General features: G+C 39.3%; 1 protein-coding gene across 13 annotated transcripts in view; it reads right to left on the bottom strand.

Moving 5' to 3' along the window:
- ABI1 (abl interactor 1) overlaps positions 1-18,871 on the bottom strand; it is a 79,166-nt gene that overhangs the window by 53,533 nt on the left and 6,762 nt on the right. For all 13 annotated transcript variants that reach the window (XM_062507218.1, XM_062507202.1, XM_062507226.1 and 10 more), the window contains one exon: positions 1,535-1,702. In XM_062507218.1, coding sequence (XP_062363202.1) covers positions 1,535-1,702 — 168 coding nt within the window. The remainder of the gene's footprint in view (positions 1-1,534; positions 1,703-18,871) is intronic.

Genomic DNA, 18,871 nt, shown 5'->3' with positions numbered 1-18,871 from the left:
TTCACACACACACATTGCAGCTCTTAACACTTAAGAAAATATATGCTCAGTATAAGAGGGCATCCAATGCTTGGGGAAGTCTGTAGATTCAATTCTTTATTCAGTCATTTCTGAAGAGGTAGTCATAATCCCAGCATCTCTGAATACATATCAGAACAAAAAAAACTTATCTACAGCAATTTCATTTCCTCCTACTTTCCTGTTTCAGTGGCAGGTGCTTTTTAAATACTTCACACAGCTTTTAGCATTGTTTAGCACTCAGCACATGTTGACCTCTCGTGCCTTTTTGATAGGTTTGTTACTAGGAGGGCCCTTCCATATGCACTGGAATCTTCTCCCTGCTGACATGCTTTTGATAAAACCACTGTGCTGCCATTTCAAAGACAGATGTTTAAAAATCACAACTCTTAAAAAAAAAAACAGTAAGAGGTAAGCAGGGCTAGGGAGGGAGACAGCAGAGACCACAAGTGGCATTTTCTTTCTCATATTGGGTCTAAGGTGTACCACCAACAGGATGCTGTTTGACCAGATAAGGTTTTTAATTCACTGGCTAATGCACTGAAGAACATTTTAGGTTGCATCCTGTACTATTTGTTTATTAAACATCTCAAAGAGACATAAGACAAAGCCCAGTGAAGAACCTACAGAATTTCAGTAAGAGCATGACAGAGTGTGGATACTGGACTGTTAACAACTCCCTCAAGCCTATTTCAGAATAGCAGTGAAAGAATGAAATAACTGAGTCCTGTCCCTTCTTTGCCCTTCTTTGGCACTAACATGGCACACACCTGGTTATGCAGCAAACCACTTCCAGATAGAATGCAGCAGACATTTTTTGGCTGAGTTAGCATACAATCAGGCCGATGATCAGGTACAAGGGAGGCAGCAGCAGCAATGCTTCCCCCCCCACAGAAGCAGGCAGCCAGGGTGAAGCTTCAGCCAGGGAAATACAGGCTGCCACAAAGAGGGATAGGCCTATTCTCTCCTGCCATCTATTTCCATGTCCTCACTGCAGAAATTCCAATAATACTGCAGTCACAGTACAAGTCAGGTCAGCTCACTCATTTAACTGCCTTGGCTGGGAAGGAGTTTGGTTTGAGCAGGTAGTGGCAGCATGTGAACCCCTCTCCCCTTCCACACAGCACATTAAACTATATCCTGCAAGGCTATGAAAACAAATTAACTCACTGCATGTGTTAAATAAAATACCACCTCCCATATGGCACTTCTACCTGGATTTCCTTCAAAAAGAGAATCCTTCTCTCAACCCCTCCCTCAAGTGCAGCTTCAGCTCTTGACATCTTAATAATTAATTCCTGCATTAAATATAATTCCAGCATTCTTGATACAGGAACTATTTTATTTTGGTCATGACTTTAATCACAAAGCATGTTTCATAAATATTAGAAAGAAAAAAGTATCATCATTTTCCATCACAATAAAGAAGTCAACATAAACTATCCAACTCAATAAGAGAGATGATAATGCCTCCTCCAACACTATCAGTCCTCTATTAAAAAAGAAGAGTGATTACCTGGGAGATATGGTTGATGGAGGACTCCATCCTCCGTAGCTGGGACGCTTGGATGTCCAGCAGTTGCAATACATTGTTGGCCAGTGCATTGATCTGATAAGCAACACTGGCTAGAGACTGAGTTGTGTAGGCTTTGGTCTCTTCTAATGCTTTCCTTTTATCTGGAGCCTGTAAAGCAAAACAACAAGACATCTGCTTTAGGCAAGGAAGAGGACTGGGAAAAAGGACAGGAACAAAAAAATACAACCTGTATTTGGAAGAATCTGTAATCAAGAAGCTCTGATTGAGCAGCCAAAGTACTTGATCTGCATGAGATTTTTAAAAAATCTCAATCATATGGAGGAGATGAAGTATTCGATTTTTTTTAACAATAATAAATTTAGATGCCACGAAACAATTCATTCAGTAGGAAAAACAACACTACTGTGATTCGCTGGAGTTTCTAAAGCCTGCCCAATCCCTCATTTCCCAAAAAGCTTCCAAATCCCCACCACCAGTGAAATACTCCTTTTGCCATTTCTTATGAGGTCATGTAGCCTAGGCTAATTAAGACAGAAAAATATTTTCCCACAGTTGGGTGTCCCCTATTCCACATGCCATCTACAAAGCCCACCCTCCAGCTATGCTGGCTACTAATCCCACAGACCAGGAGAAGGGCGAGTAGAGCATCAGGATGGTATGCACAGAGGCCTCCTGCATACAGAAGTACTTGTGAAATTATCCCTCCTCACACAAAAGCTTAATAAACATTCCTTGACAGCTGAGAAAGTTCATCATTGACTGAGAAGGCATGCATATTTTGAGGTATTAGAAAGGAATATACACTTCCCCCTAAAGGGTAAAAATATAGGGAAAGGGCGACTTTCCCACTGAAATCACACCTTGCTAAGGTAAAGTCCTCAGTGTGTCCTGAGGCATGGCTCCCTAGTCAGAGGGCAGGTTACTGTCCAAGATCAGGAACTGTTTACACGACCTGAGCTGCATGGCCCGAGTAAGTCCCTCCTCTCTGGCAGGATGGGAGATACCAAAACCACCTCTACCATTAAAAGACACAGACAGAACAGAACCCCTTTTGAAGTACTCCCTGTATCACACCTTAGGAGCCCGCAGTGGAGGCCATGTATTTCATCTAGTACCCAACTTGCAACCTGCAGCTATCCAGAATTCCTTTTCTTCCCTTACAGCAGAGATGCACCACATAAGGGAAGAGTTTGGAGTACACAACTGACTCAGTGCTAGTGTAATTTCTTCTTATTCACTTTTAAATTCTGCCTCTTATTTTTAAGAAGAAAACTGTTTGCGTATATTATAAAAGTTGCATCATGACCTAAATACTGCAACACGTTATGCTACGCTACATTTTGCTTATGTATATTTTAAACACTGCTGAGTTCCCCTCAGTTCAGAAATTTTGTTCATAATCATGACTAACATTCCTAGCAATGTTTGACATGTATTAGTGACACTTTGTTAATGCCATCTTTCAAATGGAATTCATATATAGACACCTTCTAAAATGTGAAGCAGAAAGAATGATTCAATGTAATCTGCTGCCAAAAGGCACAACAGCTATTGCACGTACTAAGGACAGACTACGTAAAACGCAATTTTTTAGTATTTCCAAATGCAAACAAAGCTAACTTTCATCTAAAAAAAAATACTGACATTTCTAGCTGTCAGAAAAAAAGAACAATAGTAAAAGTCACTTTGCTTCTTCAGAAAACATAACCTGCAAAACGACTACTAAAGGTTCAAGAAACAAATTTCTGAAAGCACTGTGACTTTCCGAAGAGGCACTTTAAACTTCAAATCATCACTAGCAGTGACTTTAAAAACATTGTCCTGACGAACTACAGCCTAAAGAAAACAACTGACAATTCATACTTGAACTTCCGTCACTATGGAAAATGGTAAAAATGAAGGTAGCAGATCAGTGGTGTCTGAAATAAAAGTTTTACTGAACTAGACACAGCCAATAAAGCAGCAGCCAACATTAGTGTAACTTCATATAAATTCAAATGGAGATCTGCAGCCTTTACTCAAGCAGTTTTCTTATTACAAAGTTTCAATTAAACACTGTTAGGCTAAACACTAAGTGGTGACAAAGTCACAGCATTCCATTACAGAGTGTTGTCAAATGAGAAAACTTCAGTGTATAACAAGTTTCTTTTCATGTGTAATGATTAGGTGATTAAATGCCTTGCTCTCATTTGTCTAAGCACCAAACATTTTAGCTATTTGCTCAAATTACTACTTTGGCAGGAGGATTAAATGAACATAGTTGAGTTATGGACTGCATTTCATGTCCCATAAGAACTAGATTAGAAACATTTTCAAGCCTTGCAGATAATCTGCAAACTGAAATTGCCAGAATTAACTGTTTAGATTAGAACTAACTTGATATACAGTTTTTTTGCATTATTTTAATGAGAATTGCTGGCATCCACAAGATAGAAGCTAAAAGCTTCACAGACAGCAAAGGCAGGAGGATAGAGGGAGAAGCCAAGAACTGTGTGACAGAAACAGGAGGGAGCCAAGAGCTCCAATGCTCTTCAACTGCTACTTCAGCATCTTTTTTTAAGCAAAAACTGAAAGCAGACTAGAAGACAGTGCACATGTTTACATTCAATGTAATACATAAACACTAGTTAACTACTCAATTCTAAGACAACACAATACAAAGACTGTCACCTGACTTATTTCCTAATGGTTCAGAATTACTTTGTGATCTATTAAAAGCTTCAAAGAAACTGTTTTTTCTCCAGATATCCTTGATATAAACAAAAATTTAATCTCCTTTAGTAGCAAAGTGGATATTCTTTGCAGAACATCATAGCTTTTAAAGTTTCCTTCCTGTAAGCTTCCACCTGTATCCCCAATTCCACTTTAATAGTCATGTGACTATGATAAAATTCCTGTTTGAAACTGCTTTCACATAACTAGACTTAATACTAAAAAAATTTGAAAAGAAAACCTCTCATGTAATTTAATGGGGTACATAAAGAGACAGTTAAAACTGCATGTCAGTCCACACTGTGTACCATGCATTTTTGTCAAATGTAACTTGTATTATAAAGCTTCCTTGAAAAGTTTACATAAATACTATTGTAAGTTCAAAAAACCGGTCCTGCAACCAAGCAATTGACACAATAAAAACAGAGTAGAAACTTAATTACTGAGTCTTCAGTTCAGTGACATGTCAAGGTCAAATGATGAGGAACCTGTCCATCATCCTACAGCTGATCTTTAAAAGGCACATCTTCTTCCCCTCTCCAAACTGCCACCACACAGGCACATCCCCACAATGTTGTGTGTGCATTGTTCAAGGCACCTGCCCTCCCATCTCTCTCCCTCAGCTAATTCCCACCATGTGCCAGTTCATACAGCACACAACTGCATGTACAGGCTCCCTCCACAAATCTCATCAGCTCACCCTGCAAATCATCTTCAGAAGTCAAACTTTCCACTGTGAACACACCAGTCAATACCCTCAGTACTCAATACTCAGTACTCTCTTCCTCGCCTTCCAACTTCAATTCCATTCACTGGGTTTGAAACTCCCTGTAAGATAAATTCCCCACCAGAACAACTGGTTCCATTTGACAAAGGTCAGAAAGTAGATTATCAGATCACCCTGGCTGGCTGGCCTAGCAGAAACAAATCAAAACCCCTTCCTTAGTATGTGGCATGGGTTGCTCCACATTGTTCATCTTCAAGCTGTTGGAATATGTGCAAATTCAAGCACAGAAAAACTCATGCAGGATAAACTACTAATAGAGAACTGCCCTAAAGCAGCCCAGTAATCAGTAAGTTAAACAGAACTCTTAAGTACTGAGCACCCAATGGCTGCTCAGATGCTTGGAGCTCTGTTGCTGGGCTTGATCACTCTTGGTGATCAAGCTACAGGAACAGCTTTACACTCAGCTCTATTTGCCACTGCTCATGCGCCTTTAAAATGCAACACTGCAATGTATTTGCATTTGTTTCACAAGCAAACACAAGAAAATTGTTCCATTCTACACTTAGGCATCTTTGAAAAAGAATTCTACCTATCATTAGTTGATTGAAGATAAAATTAGGATTACTACAATCAGCTGCCACAGGAATTCAGTAATCTCTATCGTGCAGCACAGAATGCATTCAAAGAATGCAACTATGCAAAGTCATCAATACATCCATTAGTATTCTCTTTTGTTCATCTCATCATGTATCCATCTCTGATATTTAAAGAATGCATGCTTTCTGATAACACAAGCACTACAGTCAGGTTCCCAAGTCCTGTTTTCTTCACTAAGGTCTTGCCATTTCAGCTCAGAGATCCATATCAAACCATCCAGTCAATTTTTTTTCCACTCCGAAGTGGAAGGAATTCATTTCTAAAAAGTGGTTTCCTCAGTCAGGAAACAGGAGCAAACCTTCCTAAAGCAAGGGTCTGTAACATTGTGTGGAACTTCAGACACATGAGTCTGAAGTTGCTGCTTCACTGATCTGATAAGATTTTCAACAAACCAAAGCTGGTCTTAAGGGTTTATATGTTACTTCTCACTGCTAATTGCAAAAGGCTTGAACATCTCTGAACTACCCACAATATAAGTTCTATAAGTAAGTATTCCACATCCAAGCTGTAGTAGTAATGTGTTTTAAAAGGTTTAAATATGCCATATACACTAGCTTAGACTTTTGGCTAAACAAAATTTATGTTGAATATCATATTCCTAGATCACTGTAAATAACTGAGGAGCTACATCCTGAAATAAGTAGGTACCCCACAGATACAGGTTCTCCCTTACCTGTTTTTCATAGAACTTGTCAGACTGCTTTGTAAACAGGCTGCACCATGGTAGACTTTTTTGTTTATTACTGGTGGTTATTACACCAGAGTGTCAGTAATAAATGAAAGAAGAGAGACAGACTGGCAAGTCACAGGAGCAAGTGCTACAAGTTTCTATATACTGAAGAACTTTCAGAAGCCAACTACCTACCTGGAAGCCATCCAAGTAGATCTACACAGACTGTGGTTATTAGTAGCAGGCACTCAGCAGGGAGCGTTCAGGCTTTCTATCACTCTATCACCACAGATACAGCCTTAAGGGATATAGAGCATTCCAAAGTGGCATGGGAAACTAAGGTTTCAAAATTTACAAAAGGGGTTACTTACATTAAATATGTCATGCTGATAAAAATAAGATTATCAATCAGGTGTGTCAACTGTCTCCTGCAACAGGTTTACAGTACTTGTGCCATACAGCAATTCTATTGAAGAAGTTCTCTCTGCAACACATTAGGCTAGGCAATGCATTTACTTCAAGGGCACAAATGATGTGCTGAGTGCATCCCAATATCCATAGAGTTCTATCTGGCCTGGAATTTACCTAACTACAAGTGGGACTGTTCCTCACTGATCAGCACCCCAAGTCCCCCACTGGAAATTGACGTAAGCCATAAGAAGAGTTAGCTCAGAAGTTTAAATTTCACCCTTGTCCAACATACTAGGACAAGAGACACCCTCTCACAGCACCACAGACAAGGCTGCAGAGGATCACTACTACAGTTCATCTACAGTCTTTCTTCAACATAAGAAGGTCACTATCCATATTCTTGTTACTGGTACCACTTACTCTGCCATTCGTATCATTATTATAATCAGCAAAAACAACTATGGAAAATTTGAAAAGAAAGCATTTACATGGGGACAAATAACAGGAAGAGTCCAAGTACAGCCTTATAGAATGACAGGACCAACCCAGCCTCCATACGAAGTGGAACTAAAGCCAAAAAGCCCACACATTCCTGACCACTGGCAAATCTCAACTAAAATTCTGCATCACAAAGATCAGTACTAAAGTATGTGCAATACAAAAATGTTCAAGGGTTTTACTGAAGTAATTTTTTATCAGAACTTGTCTTTTTGCTGTACTTCTCTATCATCCCTGAATTTGTGTGTGTGCAAGTAAAAGCTCAAGATTTTAATTACCCCATAGCTTGCAAGCTATTAATAGCAACATATTGCAGCCACTGAACATGTCCACCTCCTGTCCAAGGACTCTCCAGGGGGATGACAGTCAATCCTTCACTGACAGAGAAAACAGGAAATAGAACGGACTATTCAGCACACTTCTCTCTTCACACTGAAGAAATAGTGAGAAGTAGTGTCAAACAGAAATATCAAAGCTCTCAATTACTTAGGTAACTAGTTGTTTCAAGAGCACGGAGGAATCTGAAAGACAGGTATGGTACAGAAAGACACCTAACCATTAAGAGCAGTTCTAAACCCTGAGATACCTCTCACTATGGAAACCCCAAAACTGAAACCAGCATGATTAAAAAATTCTTTCAAGTTCATTCAGTAAACAGTAATTCTTCACATCTACTAAGGCAGAAATCCTCAATAAACACAGCAAAGCTAGCATCTACCACTCAACTCAAAGCAATCTCCTTCTAGCATCTAAAAAAAAAAAAACAAAAAAAAACCACTGGTATGAAATAATACCATGACTGTTGAGTTTCTCCAGATAAGATGCAGTAACTCAGCTATACAAAATGCAGAGCAACTAGAAGAACTTGAAATCTCTTCTCCCCAGGTAAAGACCTTGCTCAATAAAGCTGGCATTAATTCAAGACACCAGAAGATGAGATTATGATTATCACCACAATCCACAAACAAGATTTCAGTCTGTTTCTTTTTGGAAACACTATCTTGACAAAAAACATTGACTACTCAGCTTCTTTATCTCAAGGGTCAAGACACACACCAAATTACTGTTTAGCAAACACATACAGCAGTGTAACCAGCACTGCCTGTAATTTGCAAACTCTATTTCAGACAAGCCCTTCCCCCAAATCCTGCATGCACAAGACAATCAGCTAGAAGCAAATCCTTCATTTCCATCAATAATATTCCCCTGACCAGTCCTGAATAGCCTTGATAGCAAATTAGCATTTCTATGGGCTGAGACCAAATTTAGTCTATCTCACTGTGTCCTTGCTGATTTTCTTTTACTTGACAAAAAACAAGAAATTGTTTTTCATTCTGTTGATTAACTGTAAATAGAAGAGTCTCAATTTTTAAAATCATCCTCTTTTTTGAGGAAGGTAGAGGAAGAAAAGGGAGATGTTAATTCCAATGGAAAGTTTAAGAGATATACATACATCACATATAAATACAAACTTAATATTTAAAAAAAAAACTGAGGAATTCCATTTTAATCCAGGCTGAAAATATTATAGCAAGAAACAAATCTCTCCACTAGGAATGTGATTCATAAAGCAATGCAGACTCTGACAGATGGAGCTTGGGAAGGTACGTGCCAGCTGCTCTGTTAGTAGCATTTTCTGCCCAATGCAACAAACAAGGTTCATGCTGGCTCTGGACTAAGCCACTCCCCTTATTAAAAACCAATATATATTATTATTTAAATACAATACATAAAAATGTTGAAAATGTAGTTTTCAGTTCTTCTGCCAAATCAAATCCAAGAGATATCTTAGTGAATAGGTTGGCACAATACATTGTTACTGTCAGCTGTCACGGTCTGTCTATACAACTATAATGGCATGCCCCACTGCACTCAAGTGACAGAAGCAGACATGCCCATGTGTCATTTTCACACAATCCTTGTACACTCAATTAGTAAGGCTTCAAAGCTGCACATGCAGCAAGGGTAAGAAGTTTGGTCCAAGTCTTAGATTCTGTGTTTTACATGATTTAGACAATATAAGCTTCAGTACAGAAATCACATATTCTGTTCCTGTAAAGCACTGCCCAATAGTAGCACACAGAGTTGCTTCAAAACTACACCTTGAACTTTCTTGCAGTGTTTGATTTGCTTTAGGACACCAAACACATTTTCTTCAGAGCTTACATAAAGCAGGCTCTGACATCAGCCAGAGTTCCAGAGTGTTGGATTCATCATCCCCAGAAGTATTTAAATAATGTGTAGATGTGGCACCTAAGATGTGGTTTACTAGTGGACTTGGTAGTGCAGGGTTAATGACTGGACTTGATGGCCTTAAAGACCTTCTCCAATCTAAATAATTCTATGATTCTGTGATTCTAATGCCACCCTTGGACTGTCAGACAGAAAAATAAATCCTTGGCACCTCCACAGCAGTCTTCTTCCTTCAACACTAAGAAAGCTACCCAAGACTTTAGAGTTATGATTATTTTGGCATACCAGACAGTAGATACCAGTAAATTAGAGAACCTATAGTGCACACAGAAACAAACAGAACATCTCTCAAATACTGATCTTTTGTTTTTGTAATAGAGCTTGAAATTAAAATGGCTTTCTGTTTACTTTCTTAAGTGACAACATCCACTCACAAATATTAGCTCATCTAGTAAGACATGCTCCTTGATAACTCAGAGACTTATTTTCACAATTTTTTTTGTGAGAACAAGAAGGAAATATTAATATTTATTAGTTACTTCAATATCCTCTGTGTGATATAGTGGCAGCAGCATAGAACCAAACTCAAATTTCCCCAAATGAAGAGAAAAATCAGAACTTGATAGACTTTCATGTCATGCAAGTCACTGAATCAAGAGAGCTCAGAATAACCTGCTTTGGGGCAAAGCTTCTCACTCTGTGTGAAAAAGTTTCATCGTGTTCATAACAATGTTTCCTTCCTTGGATTTTATTTACCTCTTCAGTTTACTCTCAAGGACTGGTGACTGTTGACATGAAGTCTTTTCCTTCTGCTTTGACAAATCAAACGGAGGGTCTAAACCCACAATACAACCAATCTTTATCTGAAGACAGGCAACATGCTAAAATTTGATTACTGCATCAATAAGATTCAAAAACTACCTTTTTTTTTTTATTTCCAGATTCTCACTCTCTAGTCCTCCCTACCTTCTATGCAGGTCTGGAATCACACTGTATAGCATTGAGCAAGGTTAAAACAAAGAGATTTAGCAAAAAGATCAAATTATAGTTTCATCTCAGCTTGTCCTGGTATCACAGATTATTATCAAAGACATTCCAGTATTCAAAGGGTGACTACGAAAAAGATGGAATCTCCCTTCCTACAATTTACTCCAGAGGAGATTCCAATTAGACACAATAGGAAAAGTTTTAACAATGAGAACAACCAGACACTGGAATAATATTGTCAGGGATTATTGGTAGAATCCCCAGCACTGGACATCTTTAATATTCAACTGGACAGAATGCGGGGACATCTTTGCTAGATAATGCTTTCTTCTGCCCAAGAAAAGTTAGTCCAGATGATTCTTAAGGTCTCCTTCTGTCAAGGTTTTCATGGGTCTGGGTCTTCAAGAGACAAGAGCAGTTGTTGGTTGCTGTAAAGTTGTTTATTGCATGAATACATCAGTCTCGAAGGCAGAGAGTTCACAGTACTGAAGTCCATCCTTAAAGCTTTCTGGGATAGAGTCCTGAGCAGAAGCAGGAAGAGCAACTCTCACACCTTTCTTCTTTTTCTTCTCTTCTTCTTCCTCTCTCACCCCAGTACAGGGGATTTTATTCATAAATCATCCAATCAGTTAGAAACATGATTCTAAAACATTCTTCCTACACCTATCAGAGCTCAATTCTAAAGTACAAAAGTAGTGTCAGTTCTTAGACATAATTTATACATATAGTTCTATCTGTTCTATCTAGAAATGCAGCCAATGTTCTGCTTTGTTTTTGTTATGCCTGGAGCTAAGTTACTGAACTTCAAATTAGGCTTTAGGGCTTTTTACTCTCTTAAGGCACTTAAAGTATATTCCTACTTAGTTAAAACTAAAACTTACACTTCTACTTTATGTCTATGTGGCTTAATATACTTGAATTTCTCTAACGGCTTTAATTCAATCCCTGCATTCTTTTCTCTCTCTGAGGGACTGAGAGAGCCTTCTATTTTATATACTCCAACACCCTTCTAACTTGGTATTCTATTTTATGTCAACAGTGCTCCAAACCCATAGAACAGGGTAACATCAACATCTGTGTGCAAAACAAACACACTGAACGTCAGCATCTGCTACAGAATTGGTCCAAAAACAAGCAGACTGAAAGCTACAATCTGCACTGCAACAGGTTCCTCCCCATGAAGATGTCAGAGATGTTTCAGGACAGCGAGGGAAGTAGGAAAAGAGAGCACAAAAAATCCTTAGCAGGCCTGTCCGCCTCCAGGGAAAATCTCAAGGTAACAAAACGTAGAGCCAAGAGTCACACTGGCCTTCAGACAATCAGCAAATTTCTGGATTGCACGTGTTCCTAATTCAGGAACAGTTCTCATGTTCAAGAGAGCCACTTTAGACACACAGCTGCTGCCCAGATTTTACAGTTCAGGCAGTTCCCAAACATCACAGTATTTTTAAAACAAAGAAAACAATGGCCATTATAGGATCAAATTCTCTCCTCATGCTTTGTATCACTACACTGCTATTTAGTGTCTTGAAGATGAATATACTCAGTCCAGCAGAAAATGCTCACATACTCACTGTACTTAGCAGAATACTTAGACCAGAAACTAGTGGATTCCCACAATTTAATACTAGCTTGTTTCGCAGCACAAGACATACTCTCACACAGCACACAGGCTATACAGTGATCTCATGGTAATAAAGTAATACAAGGAATGATTGTTTTTAAAAGAACCTGCATGTAATTGGATAAAAATCAACCTAGTTTCTGTTTCTATCTGATCACATAAACAGTAAATACTAGTCAGACTTTGATATTCTCCTGAACCTGACTGTATGATTTTTATTTGATAGTCACTGTAAGCACACTACATCCAGCTTCTGTTTGCATAATTATTTTTATTATGTTAATTTTTTTTTCCTCTCGTTAGCAACAACCTTTCAAAACCTTACATGCAGAAGCTCACTTACATATTGGGTTATTTCAATTGCAGCAAGTAGAAATTTATCTCCTCTAAAAATCACACAGAGCAAAACTGATAGCTCAGGAGAACGGAGAAGGAGAGGGAGTAGGAACAGCGAGTCAATAATATTTCTTTCCCCACAAAAAAGTGAACAGAATAATAGATAATCAGAACTAAATAAATATAGTAATCTCCACATCCAGCAATAGGTAAAACCTAATTTCACAAACCAACAGAAGAAAGCAAGCAAATTCTTTAACAGGAAATACAGCATCAAGTTCAGGAGTGAGGGAATTTCTTTGTTCGGCTTTTCTAAATAAAGTCCTTGGTGAGAATTGCTGTGCTGGTAGCTAGTACAGCAGTAGTTCAAGTAGAAATAGAGCTGCAATGCCTCTTGCAGAAAATTACAGCAAAGTTTTCTAACAGGTGTTGAAGTTGCACTGAAGTTGCATTCTTAAGATGCACCTTCATATGATTTTAAAGACAGCTTCCTTCCCCTTCATTTAGAATGTAGGGCACATTTAGGCATATACAAGAGGTGCAAAGAGTCATACAGATGACAGCAGAACTGTGCTTCCATGCAACCAGATGCATAAGAACAGTCATATCCACGTCACTCCCTGTCTCCCCTCTCCAGCAGAAAAACAAAATCTGAACTATTCTATTTCAGCACTTTTCATAGGGCCATCAGGACACCTTGCTATCTTTTCTGTAATCAGCTTGAGTGGCCTTATTACAGCTACAGAGGAGCTGTGCTCAGAGAAACAGTCCTGTCATAACAGGAACACATCACCAGACTTCTGTATCTACCCAAACCCACACTGCCACCACCTCTGCATCAGTATACCCAGGAGGAAGCTGGGCTAAAACACAGGGGAAGACGAGCAGTGGAGCAGCATGTGGGATGGCAAATATGACATTTCCAAATGCTTCAAAGCTTGGGATGGCCTCTCTACACTGCAAGAGGCAGAAGTAGTAGTCCAGGAAAATTTTACACCCATTATGTCTGCTGGTAAGGCTTACTATCAGAGATGAGATTCTTACTATGATGTGAGCATCTCCAAGCAAGCCCAGGACCGAAACAATTACATTTCACAATCTCTGTTCAAAACTCTAATTTAAAACAGCAAGAAGTTGCTGTGTCAATAAACGTAAACAAAAAAAAATGCAGCCATACTCTGAAAACACGCTTTTGGTTTTACCAAAGAACACACAGTATTTACATGTAAATTAAATCCTGCATGAATAGGGGGACAGAGAATAAAAAACTTTTTATACAAAACCAGCCTAAACACTGAAGATACATCCAAAGCAAAATTGGAGACTGGTCTTTATACTACCTCCCCACCAGCTCTTGGGTTAGGGAACTGCTTTTCAGCATCCTGCCTTGTTGCTTTTCAAAGGAAACTGGAAAGCACAAAAACCAAACAGACCGACAACAAGCCTGTTTGCTGTTCAACAGCTACAGAAATTAATTTTGCTATTCACATAAGGAGAATTTTCTTATCATCATGGATGACCACATTTTTGCACTGATTATACTTAAATAATGATGCTTTTTTCTTAACTTTCACAATGGTTGTTTGCATTTAGTAATTTTCTGAGGAGGCAAGAAGCTTAAATGAGTGCCTTTGCTCATTATTTATGTTCTCTATTTGCATAACTCCTGCACAAGTGCTCCATTAAACACCTCTTCACCTCCAAGGCCAATTTTAAAAAGCCTCCTGCTTTATGAGACTGACAAGTATGACTCACAGTATTCCCCACATTCATTCCCCCAGGCCTCGTGGGATGTTATGCAGCCAGTAAAAGTACCTGTTTCAGTTCATACTCCCCCACTCCCACTGCTGCTGCAGTAAGTAAGCCCTTACAGCAATCTGGGAAAAAAGCAAAGCTATTTCTCTGCTGTAGGCAGGAGACAAATAGTAACAGTATTTGCTTTGCACATTGCCCTTCTCAGCACCACAGTTAGCAAGAGAGAATGGTTGAATATAATGAAGGAAGGTTACACACTCTTCCCCATTCTTCCTGTGCTCTTATTCCCACCAGAAACTCTCAAGACCCTCAAACTGCTTTTCAGTTATCCTTCAAACCATTCCCATTTTCCATCAGCATGGCAGAAAGTTATTCAACATAGATTATCACTCAAAGTTTCTTCCATGCCCAAGGAACACATTTAAATACTCCACACATGACATTCAGGACCAAAACCAGCAACTTCTCTCTCCAGCAGAGAAGCAGAAATCAACAGGTACCATATCCTTGCATACTTGGCTTCTATCCCCAGCAAACAAGCTTCTCTCAAAATTACAAAAATACCTCCCTCAGTCTCTGAATAGCCAATATTCATTCACTGCAGAGTATGGAGAAGAGCTGATTTTATAGTTTGTGCTCATGGGGAGTAGGTTTTCAAAGAGGGAATGTGTGCTAGGAAACTTTCCACTGGTTATCATTCTCCACTGGTTAAAGGACAGACTGATAAAGATTAATTAATTAGAAAATTCATTTAGAAATTACAACCACTACTAAAGAGATACAAGATTTCTTACAAAGTAAGCTGCATTGTATGAGCCCAACTTCAAATACATCTATGGTAACAACAATTTCTCTAATGTTCAAAGTTAGACACCTTAGAAATTAGATTTAAAATCTGTTGCCATTTAAGACAAATCCCAGGACTACTGCAGCAACCACATCATTTTAGTGCTGGGAGAACATATGGTGTGCTGCAGCAGGAAATACACCCACGGTATTTGAAGAGAGCCCTTGCAGAGCCAAGCACTTCCAAACCAGACACATATTTTATCTAATGCGGCTAAAGCCAGGAGTTGGCATCATAGAAACAATAGCTCCTCCCAGAGATTTAGAAATCCTGCAAGTCAGACAGCAAATCAAAAGCTGAACAATCCCCAGCCAGGTCTCAAAGATCTTGTCAACCTAAGTGCACTGATCCACCATATCTCTACCTGTTAGTCTGATACTCTCTGGACTTTGACTGAAGCACCATCCAAGCCACCTGCCATGAAGCTTTTCAGTGGAAACCCTGAAGGTTATAACCATATTTTATAAAACCCTTTTAGGATCAGGTCCAGCTCTGCTTTGTGGACATATACATGTTATGAGAATGCCAGTCCTCCTGACACATTCACTTCCGCTTCCTTTGGCTGAGGGAACCAAAGCCCTCCGAGCAGAGTAAGTTTTAATTATGCCTATTTTATTCCTTAGTCTCAAACGAGTAACAAAAGGACCAGTTTCCTGAAGAAGACAGGTTTCTTATAAAGAAGGCTGCATATAAATGTAAGAGGCTTCCTAAGAATTTTACTAAAAATCATGTCAGTCCCATTCCACATTGTCTTTCAGCTGCATTCCATTTTCTCTGCATCCTGCTCATCATGGCTTCCCCAGGTAGTTAGCAAACCCATGCCAGTAGAAACTGCTAGAAAAGCATAGTGAAAAATATCTGCATAATATAAGTTGCAAGGCAGTAAAATATGAAGTTAAATAATAGAAAGAGATTAATTAAAATAAATAGGCAAGGGAGAATAGGTTTCCAGATCAGATCTGAAATGACACAGTTAACAATGAGAGACACAAAAGGTCTAACAAGCGATCTGCAGCAAGCAGAAAACTTGAGGAGCGAGAAATCAGTAAATTCATATTAAGATCACAGCCTAAGAGAAGCACATGGAAAGAGAGATATATCACTAGTAATATTTAGTGACATAAGAGCAACTAACATTACTATGTATGTGAAAAGACAAGCCATGGCATGGCATTCTGCAGCTACTTAGATGTTCATGCAGTAATCTGATGCACCTGCCTGGACACCTTGTTCTTCTGTTGCCTCTTCGTTTTATGCAGATATTTTCTTATCATAGGCTCCAGAAAACACAGAACTATTGCACGAGGACCACAGCTCAAGTATTAACTTGTAGCACACCTGCTACAACAAAGTCAAATAAGATACATGGCTGACAATGATTGCTGCAGGACAAATACTGCTTGGCAGATTTGCTGACCCCAAAGTACAACACTGAGATCAGAAAATGAAAATATGCATCTGGTAAAAGATTATCTGTGGGGAAAAAAAAAATAAAAAAAATTAGCAGCCAACAAAAAAACCCATACTTGTCTGATAAGGCATAGCTTATAAAAAGTATTAGCATGTGAAACACTGGTGTGAAAGTAGCCAGCACAATCTAAACTTCAATTCTTTTCCAAGAATTGTTATGCTTCAAGTGGTAAACAAACTTTTTTTTCCCTTGGAACTATTTATAACTTTAAGACCACCCAGTAAGAACACTACATTCAACCCTAAGGATGTCAAACCAACATTTGTTTTAGTAAGACTCCTCTGAGAGGCCTTCCTGCTTTCTTAACAAAAGTAACCACATTTTATTTCTAGGTGTCTTTGAGGTTACAGTGAAGTTAGGACAGCAATACAGAATCTCTTCCCATTAATTCTTTAACTGCACATCACTACAGTATCAGAGCTTCCTTGCACACAGAACAGCATGCTTGCACTTTAACTTCTGCTGTATAAAAGAGTATACAGAAATTATTATTTTGGGCTGAGAGAGGAAGGGATGACACTATCACAAATATATCTGTTATCTTAACATAATAAACACGAGAAAGATGCAATCTCACTACAGAAGAGAGAACCTTTACTGTTATTTTAAAATATTCCACAATGTCAGAAGACACAGCATGGCATACATCATCTGTAGAGGTTATGAAGAGACTTTATCCTAGGGAAGGCTCAAACTACAGGAAGTTTTGATTTTCAGATATTTCTTCCACTTGCAAAACCCCAGCACTTACTAAACATATTATATCTGGAATCTTTGACAAGAATATTATTAAAAACAAAGTCCCCTTGCAAACAGTCAGTCCTTTTCAGAGTTAAGCTAACCTGCTTCTTTAGCTTAGCCAGCAGGTAACCTACCAATTCCAACTCACATTAATACAAACTGCTGAAGTTTACAAGTTGTACCAGAAAATGCTATACTTGTGTTTCACTCCAAGTTGAAAGTCTCATGCAGGATTCCCCATCCCTACTTTTCTTCTGAACTATCAGCATCATAGTAACAAACATTTATTCTGCAAAGCAAGCATGCATGGCTCCTGTTAACAGTATTAAGGGCTCACCTCAGTAATGAGCAACACTATTAGCAGTCTCAAAGAAAGGTGGCATTACACTCTTCCCAAGGAAAATAACACGTTCCCTCTAAAATCAGGAAGAAGATTTCAGAGTTCTGTTTTCATCTGCTGCATAATAAATTGATTCTTTAAAGAGCCCACCTGTTAGAAATGCTGGATCTTCTATTTCAAAACCTGGCACTAAGCTGACAAAACACTTGACTGAGCCCCTCCAGCACAGTCAGGACCCCCTGACAGGCTGGGATGCAAGAGGAAAGCCACTACAGTACCATATTGCTCAGTGCTGTGTTCAGGAGCACACCATGACCTATTCTCCACAGCACCCTGGTCTTGGCTCTCAAGGGCTCTCTGCAAGTTTTGAGCTGCAAAGGGCTACTCCTGCAACCCACAGGAGACATCAAGTCTCAGCCACTGTTCCACCAGCCAGGTCTGGAAATCAGAGGAACCAGGCTGAGGCACAGTTACCTACCATTTCAAATCCAGCAATTACTTCCCTTTACACAGGGGTGGACAGAGGTGAGGATCCCTCTGACCAAGCCCACCTGCCTCTGTCACCAGTGCTCAGATGTGGGATTGGGGAGGAAGGAATAGCATCAAAGGAAGACCACTCTAGGGAACACAGACGCTAAGGAGAACAAGAATGCTCAGGTAATTATTAACAAGCCTGGACACTGAGTAAGCGGCGTTCCACAAGTAATTTCCTACTGCGCAACAATAAAAACCACACTACACTCCTTTGGACTCCAAGGCACTAAATAAGGACTAAACACAAGCAGAGAGAGCAAGATACCCCCTTACCCTCAAGGCTGTCTTGCTATGCCAGGACTGACACTCGGTCCATATAGTTGCCACCCCACCATTCCGTAGCAACGCAAGATTTCGGTCACCATAAATGTCAAAGACAGACTGCTTTCACTAACGAGAAATAGAGCGGCATCTTCTCATGCCTCTGCCAAGACCCACCAACACACAAACAGTGCTGTGAGAGTTATGTAACTCCTGAGGTTCACAAAGCAAAACATTAGAATCTCAAGGTTCTGATGAGAGGCTATATGCAAAATCCTTAAAAAGTAATTGCTGCTAATGAGTTCAATGATGGTTTCAGGTGCATATTTTCCTGAAAGAGTCATTACACTGCCTCTGTGTTTCTGTGGATACCCACTTCTTGCTGTGTTGCAGTATAACAGAGGCAATCTGGAAAGGGGTCGGGTGCAGAGAGAACAGCAGTGGAAGTCCACACAATCAGGTTCTGTCCTCAAATCTGACGATATGTCCCTATATGACCTTCCATGACCCAGTTATAAATTCCATGCCTCCATTTATGCTTTTATAAAATGA

The sequence above is a fragment of the Cinclus cinclus genome, chromosome 1, assembly GCF_963662255.1.
Source record: "Cinclus cinclus chromosome 1, bCinCin1.1, whole genome shotgun sequence".
NCBI lineage: Eukaryota > Metazoa > Chordata > Aves > Passeriformes > Cinclidae > Cinclus > Cinclus cinclus.
The sequence above is the reverse complement of the archived record's forward strand: the minus strand, read 5'-3'. Positions and strand labels throughout refer to the sequence as shown.